At 44.6% G+C, this 14,894-nt stretch overlaps 1 protein-coding gene across 7 annotated transcripts in view; it reads right to left on the reverse strand.

Annotated features, from left to right (window-relative positions):
• Nucleotides 1–14,894, reverse strand: part of TMCC3 (transmembrane and coiled-coil domain family 3) — a 286,943-nt gene that overhangs the window by 62,124 nt on the left and 209,925 nt on the right. The window contains exon 1 of one of the 7 annotated variants that reach the window (XM_061415766.1): nt 8,474–8,721. The exons of the other annotated variants lie outside the window; for them this stretch is intronic. Within the exon in view, the coding sequence (XP_061271750.1) occupies nt 8,474–8,551 (78 nt within the window). The 5' untranslated portion in view covers nt 8,552–8,721. Of the gene's footprint in view, nt 1–8,473; nt 8,722–14,894 lie in introns of those variants that run through there. 7 annotated transcript variants of the gene reach the window in all.

The following is a 14,894-nucleotide window of genomic DNA, read 5'->3' on the forward strand; positions in this document are numbered from 1 at the left end:
AAATTTTTGCAATCCATGAGAAGAAGAAAAATCTCTTAGCATTTTCAAGACCAAAGGTCTTAACTGTTTCATAAAGGAAGAGAGATAACACATCAAGACTGGTGTTTTCCTAAATGATTCTGAATCATTTTAGGTGGGCAAAACTGAAAGCATTAAATACACACAGAATCAGAGAGAGTGAGTTAGTCCCTTGAAAACAATCCTCAACCCAACGCAGCTGCTTGAGGCTGGGAGCACGTCTGGGTTCTGTGCTAACATCCCCTTTACCAAGCTCCCGCGCTTGCTCATCCCCCTTTTCGCCTGGTGCAGAGGCCAGATGATATTCTCCTAGAGCAGTTAACACTGCTGTTGTTTTTTCAGTTGCTCAGTTGCGTCTGACTCTTTGCGACCCCATGAACTGTAGATCCCCAGGCTCCTCTGTCCTTGGGATTCTCCAGGCAAGAATATTGGAGTGGGCTGCCACTTCCTTCTCCAGGGGATCTTCCAGACCCAGGGATCGAACCTGCATCTCCAGCACTGGCAGGTGGACTCTTTACCACTGAGGTACCAGGGAAGCCCAAACTGATTTAGAAATACTAAATAAATAAAGGTGCTGGTGGTCTGCGTAGGAGGTGTGGGAATGAGTGAGGTTTGGGGAACTCTGCAGTAGACAGAGGATGACTCAGTGTCAGAACAACCCACACTGTGCTGGGTCTGCCAACCCCACTTCTCACGGTCACTCACACAAGCAGGCGGGGGAGGAGCGACATTTCAGGGTGACTCCAGCCTCTGAACCCTTCACTCCAACCCTCAAATCTGGAAGCAAATTGAGGGAGTGGTGTTGGGGATGAAGAGGAAAAGGTGGTTGAGAAAATTTAGGAAGCAAACCATTGGATGTGGTGGGTAAGGGGGCTGATTGAGTGGGCTTCCCCGGCATCCAGTTTGGGGATTGACTGTATGGGAAAAGTATTCATCAGGAATTGGGGGGGTTGTGAGAGAACAAATTAAGTTTGACACACAGACTTTGAGGTGCCTGTGGAACATGTGCACAGAAACATGAGATCACAGATATGAAAGTGAAAGCTGCTCGGGCGGGCCCAACTCTGTGACCCCATGAACTGTAGCCCACTGGGCTCCTCTGTCCATGGGGTTTTCCAGGCAAGAGTACTGGCGTGGGTTGCCATTTTCTTTTCCAAGGGATCTTCCCAACCAGGGACTGAAACTGGGTCTCCTGCATTGCAGGCAGACTCTTTACCATCTGAGCCACCAGGGAAAGGGCAGAAACATACTATACAATAAAGCCACACCTAGGTTGAGCTCTCAGGTCAGCACATGAAGCAGGAAGCACACACACTTTCACAGAGGGAGATGTGCCCCTCAGGACGGACGTGCCAGCTCCCAGAAGGTGACAGACCCCACCCCTGCCTTCCCCCAGGGTGCCAGCGCATGACTGTTTCTTAGGCTAAGAAGCTGATGATGTTGCTGGTTTGTGTTTAGGGGCTGTGTTGTATGGAAATTATATATGCCAAAGACAAAGGGTGCTGGAAGATGCTCTCCAAAGAGACTCACGGGAACGGAGACCTTCAGAGGTGACAAAAGACTGAGGCTGAAATTCTAAGTTAAATCCGTACATGATGTATTCCATGACTTTTGCATCTGGTACGTGCTTTTTCCCCAATACCCTTTCCCAACAGGTAGGAGGTCAAGACAAAGATGAACTCACATCACAAAACTTGATTTTGGGAAAAAAAAAAAAAAAAGACCATAAAAGGGACCTCAGAAAAGATTTTTTTTTTAAATCTTAGTCACACCCCACAGCATGTGGGGTTAGTTTCCTGACCAGAGATTGAACCTGTGCCCCTGCAATGGAAGGCAGAGTCTTAACCACTGAACCACATGGGAAGCCCCAGAAAAGATAATTTTAAAACAGTCGCAGCAGATCCAATACAGCTAAGTAGTTTAATATATGAATTGTTACCCCTCCTATTTACTCCAACCCCACCAGAAATCTGGAGATAAAGTCAGAAGCATTATGGCCTAACATTAAATTATTTAATTCACTTTTTTCACCCAAAAATCACAAAATTTTAAATCTGTTCATCAATTAATTCTCTACTGAAAATAATTAAAACTTTCATCAAGTTCAATTTTGAGATGTTTTATCACATAATTTAGCAATTAGTATGGTATTAAAAGTGTTTTAAGGACTTCCCTGGTGGCTCAGACAGTAAAAGCGTCTGCCTACAATGTGGGAGTCCTGGGTTTGATCCCTGGGTCAGGAAGATACCCCTGGAGAAGGAAATGGCAACCTACTCCAGTACTCTTGCCTGGAAAATCCCATGGATGGACAGAGGAGCCTGGTAGGCTACAGTCCATGGGGTCGCAAAGAGTCGGACACAACTGAGTGACTTCACTTTACTTTAAAAAGTGTTTTAAGTGGCTTTCTTTTAAGAAATTCTCTTCTAAGACAGGAGCTGGTATAATGCTTAGTCCTTAATCAGTTTGTATTCATTCTATCTGGTTACAGTCTATTTGGTTTTATTTTTGCAAAGTATCAATAGAATGATGTGGAGTTAATGTCTGAATTCTCTTCCAGTTCTAACACGGTGAAATCTTTAAGTCTAACTTTCCAACCTCTGCCTTAAGGGTTAGAAGGATATGCCTGCCCAGTGAAGCTTGAGTCCTACAGAGAGATCCTATGAGGCCAGAAGGTGACTCAACTATAACATGAAGAAACCACCGTTGTTTTGTCTTTCCACTGCTCATCCTCCAGAGAAAACACATCAGGAAGAATATGATTCTTTAACAATGTCTTTAAGTTGTAAGCTTATTCAACAGCCTTGAAGATGTCCCCAACTACTGTCAAAATTCTTACACCCTAGGCATTATAAGAAGTTTGTAAATGATCACTCTAAATTGTTCACCCACCGAATGCTTACTGGGAACCACCACCTGCAGAGCACCAGCAATGTGCAGTTTGGCGGGCCCCCAGCAGAGCACCTTCATCCCCAAGCACTGAACAGCTTTCTTAAGACAGAACTTTCTTCTGCACTCAGCTCAGAGGCAGAAGATTGGGAAGTGGCTAAAATGCAAGATCTGGAATTAGATCTGGATTCATCAAACCCTAGCGCCACTATTTCCCAACAGCCACAGGCCTCGGACAAATCACTTAACCCACCTGGGCCTTAACTCCCCCAACTGTAAAACATAAGTATAAATAGGATACTGTGAGGATTAAGGAGTGCATTTGAATTGTTTAATATTGGCACCTGGTATATAGTGAGAAACTGGTAGCTATTGGCTATTATCACTGTCGCTGCATTCTTCTCTTTATTTACATTCTTTGTGCCTTCTTACAGAGGAATAATCGACACAGACACTACATTCTCCTTCAAGCAGCATCGCCCTCTCCCAAGTCAGTGGAAGCAGCTGGATTATGCATAGATCATATATCCCCATGTTCCTTTTCTGAGGAATGTGAAGTCCTCACTCTGATTCACAGTACAGTGATTCATGGTTCTCTTCTCTCTCACCACTCCCCCCATCACCACGCTCCACTTAAAACACAATTAAACAAAGAAACAGCAGGGCTGAAACAAAGTCAAGCTGGGCTTGACTTAGCAGCCTCTCCTAAGTCAAGACCTGGGCAATTTCCACCCAGAAGCACGAGGCTCATTTCTGACCTTAACGGCAGACCTGGAAATTTAGGCAATGGGTCTGAAGCAAACACATCCTGTGATCCAACTGGGTAGCAGCTGTCTTGGTGTTCCACAGCGGATGTGACAAGCGGGCGTGTTGTTGGAGGCTGGCAATTCATTTTCCTCTAAAGGGAGAACCAGTGAGCCCACAGCAAAGCATGGCTCAAAAAAACACACATCAATCCATTCATGCTACACTGAAGACAGTTCCAACTCACACATTCATCTACTGACTGTCCCTTTAATTAACTCTTTAGAAGAAAACAAATCACTGATTAACAATTGTACTCACAGACCACTCACTCAAGTTACCCCTTCACCAGGTCAGCGTCTCACCTACAGAAGAAGTCTGTTTCCACTCACTCTGGTTCCTATTCAGGAAGTAAGCATGCAATCATCAACTTATTACATCACTGCCCAATCACTTCCATAAGTGAGAAGGGCTCTGACATCTTCCTCTCCCTGACTGCCTCTGGCCACTACTCATCATGCAGTTCTGGATCTATTTCCAAACCTCAGAAGGTTTAAAGATGTACTACAGGTGGCAGCCATACCCGACACAGGTTTTACTTCAGACACTAGAGACTCGTACTTACTATCATCACTTCCTCCTACAAAAGAGAAGGGTATTTCCTGGGGCTACAGGGATAAAAAAGATACATTCACTAGATACTAAATTTCCAGAGAGGCCAGGCTGTTTCATCACCCATACCTTGCTGATGCATGGAACAGCAGCGAGCACAGAGAAGGTGCTCCGAAACATTTGCTGAATGAAGCCTCTTGCTCTCCCAGCGCCAGCGTCTGTAGTTCATAAACATGTAAGCAATCAATTGATGAGGAATGTGCAATGGAGGAAGGTACCACATGCTAAAAATCCAAGAAAAGTCTCCATATTATTCACAAAATCAGCAGTCTTTCCATTCTCAAGCTTATGAATACGTGTTTCAGTTCAGTCGCTCAGTCACGTCCGACTCTTTGCAATCCCGTGGACTGCAGCACGCCAGGCTTCCCTGCCCATCACCAACTCCTGGAGCTTGCTCAAACTCATGTCTTACATAGCAATAACAAAAACTGGCCACCATCTATTGAGTCTTACTGTGTAGCTGACATTTTATAGACATGACTCATTTATTACTCACAACACCTCAACGGTGTAGAAGAGGAAACTAAGGCCTAGGATAACTATAAGGTCCAAGGTCGAGTGCTTAGTAAGCAGCCCTAACTAGCCCAGGATCTGTCCTCTGCGGGCTAGCCGCATGAAACTGGTTCTGTAGACCGAACAGTCTGGTCTGTGCAGGCAGGATGGAATAGAAGTTGATGATGTCCGAGAGTAATGAGGAAGCTAAGGCACCAGCTATCTCCTCCTGAGGTCGTAAGTGGCTAAACTAAGGTGGGATGTCTGGGGAACACAGGAAGAAGGAAAGGAATCCAGAGAAATGTCAGACCTCCAGGGGCATGGCTGACAGACTAGAGATGGGGGGAGGCAGGCACTCCAGACAACTAGCAGCTCTGATCAGTGGACCAACAGCTAAAGGAAAAAAATTATTTACCTCACACATGGAGAAAAACAGCTACTACTGAGTATATACAACCACTCTTTTTACAAATTCTCTTACTGAAGACTCACAATCACTCCCCAAAGTGGGGATTATTACCACCTTTTACACATGGGCAACTGGAGGCTTGGAAAGGTTAGAGCCTGCCCAGCAGTCACCCCGTTGGGAAGTGTGAAGAGCCAGCTATGATCCAAGTCTTCTGCTTCCAGAGCCACAGCTGTTCGGCCCTAGACCCTAGTGGCTGAAGATGGCATTTTAGGACACTCAAAATTAGAACTGACAAAAATTTGATTCAGACATAATTAATAAAAACCAGTAACTGTATAGAAAGCGGACTCCCTATATTCTTAAATAGATAATAGGCTTTAACTATCTAGGGCATGGGAAAAAAAAGTAAGATTCTAATTATGTACACTCTTTCTTTTAAAATAAGGGGATATAATGTGCAGTGAGTTTTAACATGTACCATTTCTGAGTTTTACCCAGATGAAATTTAAAAATGTGAATGACCCTGACTTGTCAGCTTAGAGGCAATCACAGAATTCATCAGTTACATTACATTTTCACCAAGGGGGGTGGGGGGAGGAATTTAGGTTAATCCACCTGGCTGTAAAAATAGACTTGTGCACTGTTAAAATAGTACACTGCCTCATTATTATTCTAGTCTCAAAGGCTTAAACAAGCTCAGCAAGCAGGATGTCTATTTTCCCTGCTCTCTCAACAGGGTATCAATTTTGAACACAGAAAGTGACCATTCGGTAAACAAGAACTTGATCTCACTGAGTCTTAACCCCCCAGGGGGAAACTTCTTATCTCTGAAAGGTTAACCAACTCCTCACACACACCTCCATTTCTCATTATAATGTTTTTAGGGGAGCTAATTTACCAAATAAGTCCACAAAAAGGTTCTTTTTAAATCCTATGTTAGAACCTTACTGTATGGCACAGGGAACTCTACTCAATGCTCTCTGATGACCTAAATGGGAAGGAAATCCAAAAGAGAAGGGATATAGGTAAACATACAGTCAATTCTCTTTGCTGTACAGCAGAAACTAACACAACACTGTAAAGCAACTACACTCCCATCGAAAAATAAATAAACGAATCCTATACTAGATGATTTGTCAAGGCAAAGGTGATATAAAGAAATTAAGTATCAGTGTTCCTTGAGGCAACCCTCAGCATCACATACTTTCTGAGTGTAAAGAAAATAAGTTTTTATAGCTACATTCAAATGAGTACCATGAAACAGTAGTTAAAATCATCTAATGGGATGCTTTCTGCATGGGAAAATTGCTTCCGCCTGGCCTTCATTATAGCAGCCTTATGGCAGCCTTCAGGACAGATGAAAATTATATCAGCCCCATCTGAGTAAAGGTCTTTGCTGTAGAACTTGTGATCACTGTCCACTGAAGTTCTAGCCTTCCTCAATTTGATTTTGTCCAGTCCTTACCAGATTTCATTTGCCCTATATAAGCTAATTTAGAATAATCAGTATATATACGTCTAATACAGTTTTAATATATGGTCTATATAAAAACCAGGTGTCTCCATGTAGTACTTTAACAGGGTCAACAGAATTTTAAACAACATAAGAAACCCCCTTCACAAACGGTTCCCCTACTTTAACAGGAAAGATGGGTGTGGAAATGGAACAGCAGCAGATACAGCAGAGATAAAGTCTGTCGCTGACTTACACATCTGCTTTGCCACTTTCCATCTCAGTAGTTCAGCTAAAAAGAGCTGAGTTTTGGAAAGTTCCATGTGCTTTTGCCAAATTGCTTAAATGGGTTCACAATGAGCCATCCCTCCCTCAAAGATTACTAATCCTGCTGTTTACACGAAGATTATCACAGTTGTGACAAGAGAAACCCAGCTTCCACACTTTTTTCAAACCTGAAATGTCTTCCGTCAACTACAACACGATGGACCACACATGTCCCTGATTACAAAGTCATCAGAAAAAGATCTTTATCTTCCTTTGCAGTTATATTAGTCAGCAGCCATCCCTCAACAAACGTCTAACTTTAGGTAACCAAAGATTTTTTACTATCAATATTTTCTTTCAAATGCAGTTTCTAGTTATTTTCATTACAAACTGTTATGGAACTTTTAAGAAAGTGCAGAAAAAGAGAGGGAGAACTCTTTTGTGGGGAGGGAGAGCGGGCTGCATGCTGGAGATAAGTATTACTCCACTAAATGTACTTAATCCGAAAAATATTAAATCATTTTGTTAAACTGATTAACAGATGGGAGCACGATCCTACCTCCTGAACTTTAAGCAGAGAGGCTGGCAGTCAACGAGTAAGATCGTGCAAGAGAGCAGTTAGCGCAAAGAACACCTTCAGGCAATCCTCGCCCGAACAAATGCCAGGAGGAGGAGGTGCAGTTCTAAATGGCAGTTCAATCAGTCAACGGGAGAGCCAAGTGTTCAACCTGGACGATCAAACATTCCTGAGAGCAAAGCGATCCCCGAGGCAGGTGAGGCTTCCTCTCTCCTGAGGGACCGGCGCGCAGGCTGAGGCCTCCCTCCCCGTTCGAGCACTACATGGTTCGTCTCCGCTGCTCACTCTGAAAAGCTATTTTCGCCCACAGCCAAAATCAGCAACAGCAAATTACAGAGCAAACAATGGAGAGGGCGCCTGCTCCTGACGACTAGAAACTGCACAGGCAGCGCGCAAGACTGACTTTTCACTGGGGCAGAGCCCGGAGGAGCGGCCGCGGGAAACCGGGAAGCGGGGTCTGCCGCCTGTCTACGCTCCGGCCGCGCACAGCCCCGAACCCGAAAGCCCCGACGGCTCGGGAGGCGCGGCGGCTGCTCTTGAGTTTAGGAAGCTGGGAGGCCGAACTCCGGGGACACGACGACGCGCGCGGCGGGATCCCCTCGCGTCTGGCCCCGCGCAGAGAGCGCTCCCTGGCGGAGAGGGCAGCGGGGCGCCGGCCGTCGAGGAGACCCAGGCGCGCCGGGACCCGACGAGCGGCGGTGGGCCTGGGCTTGCCGTTGCTCCCACCCCGGACGGGAACTTGAGGTCTCGGAACCGCGCGGGCCGAGCTCCTACGCCCCTCTTCCAATCCCCGTCAGCCCGAAAGGTGCAGGGAAGTCCGGGCTCCGAGCCGCAGGGAAGGGAGGGAGGGAGCCGGCGAAACGCGCAGGGCGAGGTCGTTCCAGCAGGAGCCCACGCCCACCCAACCTCTCCCCTGGGAGGGCGCCCGCACCGCCACAACGACCGCGACCCTCACCCTTCTCTTGCAGTGGTGGTGCCGGCCCGGGTCGGAATAGGTCCGGTCCACGGTGAGCGCCGTGTCGCTGCCCGGCATCTCGGCGCTGGCGCCGGGAACTTTCCCGGGGTCCAGTGCCGCCGCGCCGCGAGCTGCCGGCGTGCTCCGGCTTGGGCTTGGGCTCGCCCAGGGGAGCCTCGGCCAGGGGGCGGTGCGGGCTCCCGCAGCTGCTGCCAACACCCGCGCGGCCGCCCTGCGCCGCCGCCGCTGCTGCGGAGTGGAGAGGGCGGGAGAGGCGGGGCAGGGACGCAAGAGTCTCCGCCCCTCTCCCGTCTCTGCCGCGCCCCCTGCGCGCCCCGCCCTCCCGAGACCCTCTCCAGGTGCCTCGGCTCTGCCTCCCTCTCTTGCTTAAACTTGATTCCACCTGAGTGGCATCTTCACTGTTTGTTGACTTACCTGATGAAAGATGGATTTTGGTCAAGATGTTGAGGCATGCCTTTAATGCTTCCTTTCACGTTACTCTTATTCAACATGCACTTATGGGACACCGTGCTAGGCCCTGGGGGTAGGGATCCGAATTCTTTTTTTGTGTCTGAGGTGTTTTTTTTTTTTTTTTAAGTGCTCATGTTTTTCTTCTTCTGATTCCACTGAGCAAATACTACACTTCCTCTTAAACAACCATCTATAGTGTTGTGTATTTTTATTTTGCAAGTCTGGCTCACCTTTATGTTGGAAACTACTTGAAAATCAAGATACATCTTTTCATTTTAGTATGCCCTATTTCGAGTGAAGAGTTCCTCCCCACAAGAAATATGGAGTCTAGAGGAGACAGTGAAAACACCTCGTCTGGTTATTGAGACAGTGTACCAGTGGGAGAATGAGTTGAAATACTGAAAGTGCAGCTGCTCCAGAGAAGAATTAGAGTTAGACCTTACCAGCCCAGAAGGAGGAGGATTGGGATCTTCTCCTTCAAAGGGCTGAGGGGAAGGGAAGTACAGGCCGAAGAAAAATCCTGAGCATAAAAATAGAGGTGCATGCTAAGTCACGTGCAACTCTGGGCAACCCCTATGGACTGTAGACCGCCAGGCTCCTCTGTCCATGGGATTCTCCAGGCAAGAACACTGGAGTGGGTTGCCATGCCCTCCTCCAGGGGATTCCCCACCCATAGATGGAACTGGCATCTCTTACCTCCACCTACATTGGCAGATGGGTTCTTTACCACTAGCGCCACCCGGGAAGCCCCCAAAGGTACGTTTGGAAAACCTCAAGCCATCAGTTTAGGGAGTCTCTGCAGGAACAGAAAGACTGGATGGAAAAAGTAGGCAGTGACCATGTGGTGCAGGGCTCTACTTAAAGGCTGATTAGTTCAGCCCTATTGTTGGATACTGGGAGAGCTGCTGGAGGGTTCTGAAAGGGGACAAGACAGTGTCAGGATGGAAAGTAAAGAAGAAATATCTAATAGCTGTGAGATGCACTGATTAAAGATGGGTAAGGGACACCGGCTAGAAGGCTACTGCAAAAATTGAAAACAACTTCAATGTCCTTCAGAAGGAGATTGAGTAAATTACAATATAGACATCCAGTTAAGTGGTGCTGCTAAGTCACATCAGTCGTGTCCAACTCTTCTCGACCCCACAGACGGCAGCCCAACAGGCTCCTGTCCCTGGGATTCTCCAGGCAAGAACACTGGAGTGGGTTGCCATTTCCTTCTCCAGTGCATGAAAGTGAAATATGAAAGTGAAGTCGCTCAGTCGTGTCCAACTCTTCTCAACCCCACAGACGGCAGCCCACCAGGCTCCCGTCCCTGGGATTTCCCAAGCCAGAGTGCTGGAGTGGTGTGCCATTGCCTTCTCCAGTGTTAGGTACCTGTAATAGAATGGCAGCTCTCAATGTATGGCTACAGAAATAGCTCTAACATATCTGGTTAGTAAAAAAGCAATGTGCAGAGTAATATATATATAGTATTCCACCATTTATATAAAAACTATATATATATATATGGTTAAATATGCATAACATATTTTGGGGAGAATTAACATGAAACTAGAGAAATCGACAAGAAACTGATGGCAGGAGACAGGAACTAGGTAGCTAGAAGGAACGGATGAAGGTTTATTTCTCACCGTATATGCTTTTTGAACTTGAATGCTTGAACTGTGTGCATATATTGACTATTTAAAAAGTGAAATAAAACATATCTTTTATTGAAGGGGGGTTTGGGGGAGAATGGATACATACACATGTATGGCTGAGTCCCTTCACTGTTTACCTGAAACCATCATAACATTGTTAATTGGCCTTACCCCAATATAAAATAAAAAGTTCTAAAAAAGGCAAGGATTTCTAAATATATATATGTATTTTTTTAATGAAGAGGACAAATTTATCAAAACTAACTTAAGAAACGGAAAACCCCATAGAGTCCTAAAATCATTCAAAAATTAAATCAACATTTAAAAATACTTGTTTGAGATTTGAGATTTCAAATGTGAATGTGTGTATGATGTTAGCTAGGGTGGCTACAGAAGGCCTCCACGATAAGGTAACATTTGAGAAGAGATCTAGGAAGAATGGGAGCTAGCCACGTAGATGTCTGAAGACTGTTGATGAAAGGAACAGCAAGTATTAATATAAAGTCCCCAAAGCAGGAACATTTGGGAGTGTTCAGGAAGAGCGAGGAGGCCAACCCTCCTTGTCCTACTGGGACAACAGTAGATGAAATCAGAAACATTTCAAAGGACCAGGTCCTATAGGGTAATTTAGACTATTTTAAGAACTTTGAGTTTAATTCTGAGAAAGATGGGAATATCTGAAATTTTCTAAGCAAATGCTCTGTCTTTTCACTTGGGAGGAAAAAAAAAAATGATCCCTACCTCAAGGCATACAAAAAAATCAGTATCAGATAGATTAAAGATCTAAAGGAGAAAATACAATTATTAAAACTGCCAAAAGGAAGTGGAAGAATATCATTCTGATCTCAAGTCATAAAAAGTAGTTCACAAAAAACATAAACCACAAAGATTCGACTACACTGTTTTAAATTTTCTGCTCATGAAAAAAAATAATAAAGTGAAAAGATAAGCCACAAACAAAATGAGCTAAAAATAATCAATATAGATGAATTTCATCAACAATACTGAGAAACAAAAAAAAAGCAAACCACATAAAACTGCCTGTTGTGAGATTCTATTCAAGTAAAGTTGAAATAGGAAGAATAAATGGCATTTTTAGGAGAACAAAGATATATAGCTAAGCTATTAAGAAAAGTTAAGAGCATGATATACACAAATTTCAGGAGAGTATTTACCTCTAGTGTGGAGATAAGGATTCAAGAGGAAAGGGAAACAAGATTATAAACAATGCCATATTTACTGAATGGCTATTGTTATACTAGATATGTTTTCATGCCTACACATATACACAATATTTCATAATAATTTAAAATTCTAAAGATAACAAAGACTCAAAAGACAGATGTGATGATGGCATCCTTAATCCTGGATTTAAGTCACCAGTGGAGTATCTACTTATATACACAAATGTAATGAGCACCGAAGAATTGATGCTTTTGAACTGTGGTGTTGGAGAAAACTCTTGAGAGTCCCTTGGACTGCAAGGAGATCCAACCAGTCCATCCTAAAGGAGATCAGTCCTGGGTGTTCATTGGAAGGACTGATGTTGAAGCTGAAACTCCAGTACTTTGGCCACCTGATGCGAAGAGCTGACTCATTTGAGAAAACCCTGATGCTGGGAAAGATTGAGGGCAGGAGGAGAAGGGGATGACAGAGGATGAGATGGTTGGATGGCATCACCGACTCAATGCACATGGGTTTGGGCGGACTCTGGGAGTTGGTAATGGACAGGGAGGCCTGGCGTGCTGCAGTTCATGGGGTCACAAAGAGTTGGACACGACTGAGTGACTGAACTGAACTGAATAACACTTTATAAGTATAAATCTTCATATAAAGGCAAGACAGTCTGTTGTTATTGTCTTTATGCCAATGTAATCTTATAAAGATCCATTCTGAAATCTGTTAAGAGTCTGTCTCTGGGTTTTCCCCCTTCATTTGCCTGATGCCTCATTTTTTCAGGTACCTAGGACTGTAGAAATTATATTGATCAGGTGTATGCATGTACAAGTGTGTGTAACTGTATCTGTGTGTAACTTTAGAGAGGCCAGACCTAAGTAAGTTCTCTGACAAGCCAAGATTGGGCTTTGGTTAGTGACAGCAGGCAGCTATTTTCCATTTCTATTACTGTCTTGGTGTTGCTTAGAAGAACTCCATTCTGGAAAGAAACGCTGATCCTCCACAAAACGAATGAATTAAAACTATATTAGGCTCACTTCAATTTCAATTAACAGAGGATGTTCTTTTTTAGATCATTTTGATTTTTTTCATAAGCCAGTTGCCCAAAAGCTGCTCTACTGGGCACTCATACAAAATAATGTTTTTAAAAGCCCAAATTAAATAGCACAAGAGCAAGCTCCCCAGAAAAGAAAGAAAACAAGCTGTGTGGATCACCATTGGCTCTCTTATTTGGAATTAGGACCCATGGGGAAAACAGATCATGTGCCTTCTTTTTCTCTCTTCTTCTCAGGGAGAGGGAGGGAGAAAGAGGTGGGGGGGGAGAGAGAGAGAGAGAGAACACACATTTTTTCTTCAACATAAGAATTATCTGTGCCTCTGATAACAGCCTCCAAAAGCCTCTATCTGCAAAACATAATTAAAATTTTTTTAAAAACTGCACCTTTAAAGTAGCAAATGCAATCAGAACAATATGGAAGATAAAGGTACAAAATCTAGGGTGTAAACCAAGAATTTACTTCCAAAGTGTAAGGTACAATAACGCAGCATGTTCTCAGCAGGAGAGAAGCGAACTGGGTCATTAAAGCCATAATAGTGTAAAACAGTGAGAAAAGGCTTCATAAAAGAGACAGGGTTGTACTTGATCCTCATAGTACATATTTGTTGTTTCTGCCTGCCCCAGCATCCAGCCTCTTATTCTCAAAATATTAACAGTACCTGGATTTTTCTTTTGGGATCCATCCCATCCCCATCCTCAATTCAAGTAATTTAGGTGAGACTGACCACGCTGGACCTCTGGCTCCAGGAAGAGGCACGTGATCCAGACTTGGCCAATCAGAGTTGGTTCAACGTGCACAGAAAGAGGCTCATGACCCAGTCAGAGCCAATCAGAGTCTCCCCTGAGACTTCTGCTGTAACTACTGGGAAAGAACTGAGCCCATCAAGGTGGCACCAGGTTCAGCCGGTAGAATATAAGCCTGCTGCCATGGTGGGCATTCCTGCTATATGTGGTAGACACACAAACACAACTTCCTCCCTGAGGGAAACAGCCATGAAAGGGGAAAGACTCATCACTGAATTGTTGGAGCACTGAATCCAGCTTTTTCCACTATCTACTGCCACACGACAGCTCACCCTAAGATACACTGGCTTACAACAACTACCTAATTCATTTGCTTATGAGTCTGCATTTTGAGCAAGTCTGCAGAGTTTGGCTTTTCTCTGCTCCTTGTGATACTGGCTGGAGCTGGAGTGTCCAAGATGGCTTCACTCACCTGTCAGCACCAAGAGGAATGGGGGTGGCTGGAATACCTGGGGCTGGCCAGGCCTCTATCTCAATGTGTATATGTTTATATATTTAAACAAAATATTTTTATATTTCATAGTCTCCCTTCTTCCAGGGATCCCTTCTCCCTATTGGAATAGCTGGACTTATTTACATGGTGAGTGGTTTTCAAGAGATGAAAAACAAATGATGCCAAACTTCTTAAGGGCTAGCCCGGAGTTGGCAGAGTAGCACTTCTGTCACATTCGATTGGTTAGAATGAGTCAAAAGCCCAGACCAGGCTCAAGGGGAGCAGAAGTAGCATCCACTCTTGACTGGAGTGGTAGACACATACAGGGATGGGAGAATTGTTGGATGCCATCACAGCAGACGATCCGCCACATCAAATGTGGCTAGATTCTCCCCTCCTTTCTGGTTATATGAAGCAAGGCATTTCTCATTTTACTTAAACCAGTTTTTAAAAACCGAATACATTTAATGCTGGGTCTGGGTAGACAGAAGACAGTGAGAAGGGCAGCATTTCAAGAGAAAGCAGGACCTAAGGACAACACAAACAGAGGAACAGTGAGCAGAGAATTCCAGTGAGGACAGTTTTTATCAGGCCACTAATTGAGCCTTCCTTGGTCAGTCCATGCCAGATGACCTCCTAGATTCTTGAACTAATTATAGTCTATACCTCTTGTTTGAACACAAAAGTTATCTTATCACGTTATTTAAATATTTAGTGTGGTGTTTTGTATGTGCCCTCCCCCAACTAGATTATAGGTTACCTGAAGGAAAAAATGATGCCTTCTAGGTAAGTGTGTGCAGTCCTGGTTCCTAACATAGTATCACACATTCAATGCATACT

Source organism: Bos javanicus, chromosome 5 (genome assembly GCF_032452875.1).
Source record: "Bos javanicus breed banteng chromosome 5, ARS-OSU_banteng_1.0, whole genome shotgun sequence".
Taxonomy (NCBI): domain Eukaryota; kingdom Metazoa; phylum Chordata; class Mammalia; order Artiodactyla; family Bovidae; genus Bos; species Bos javanicus.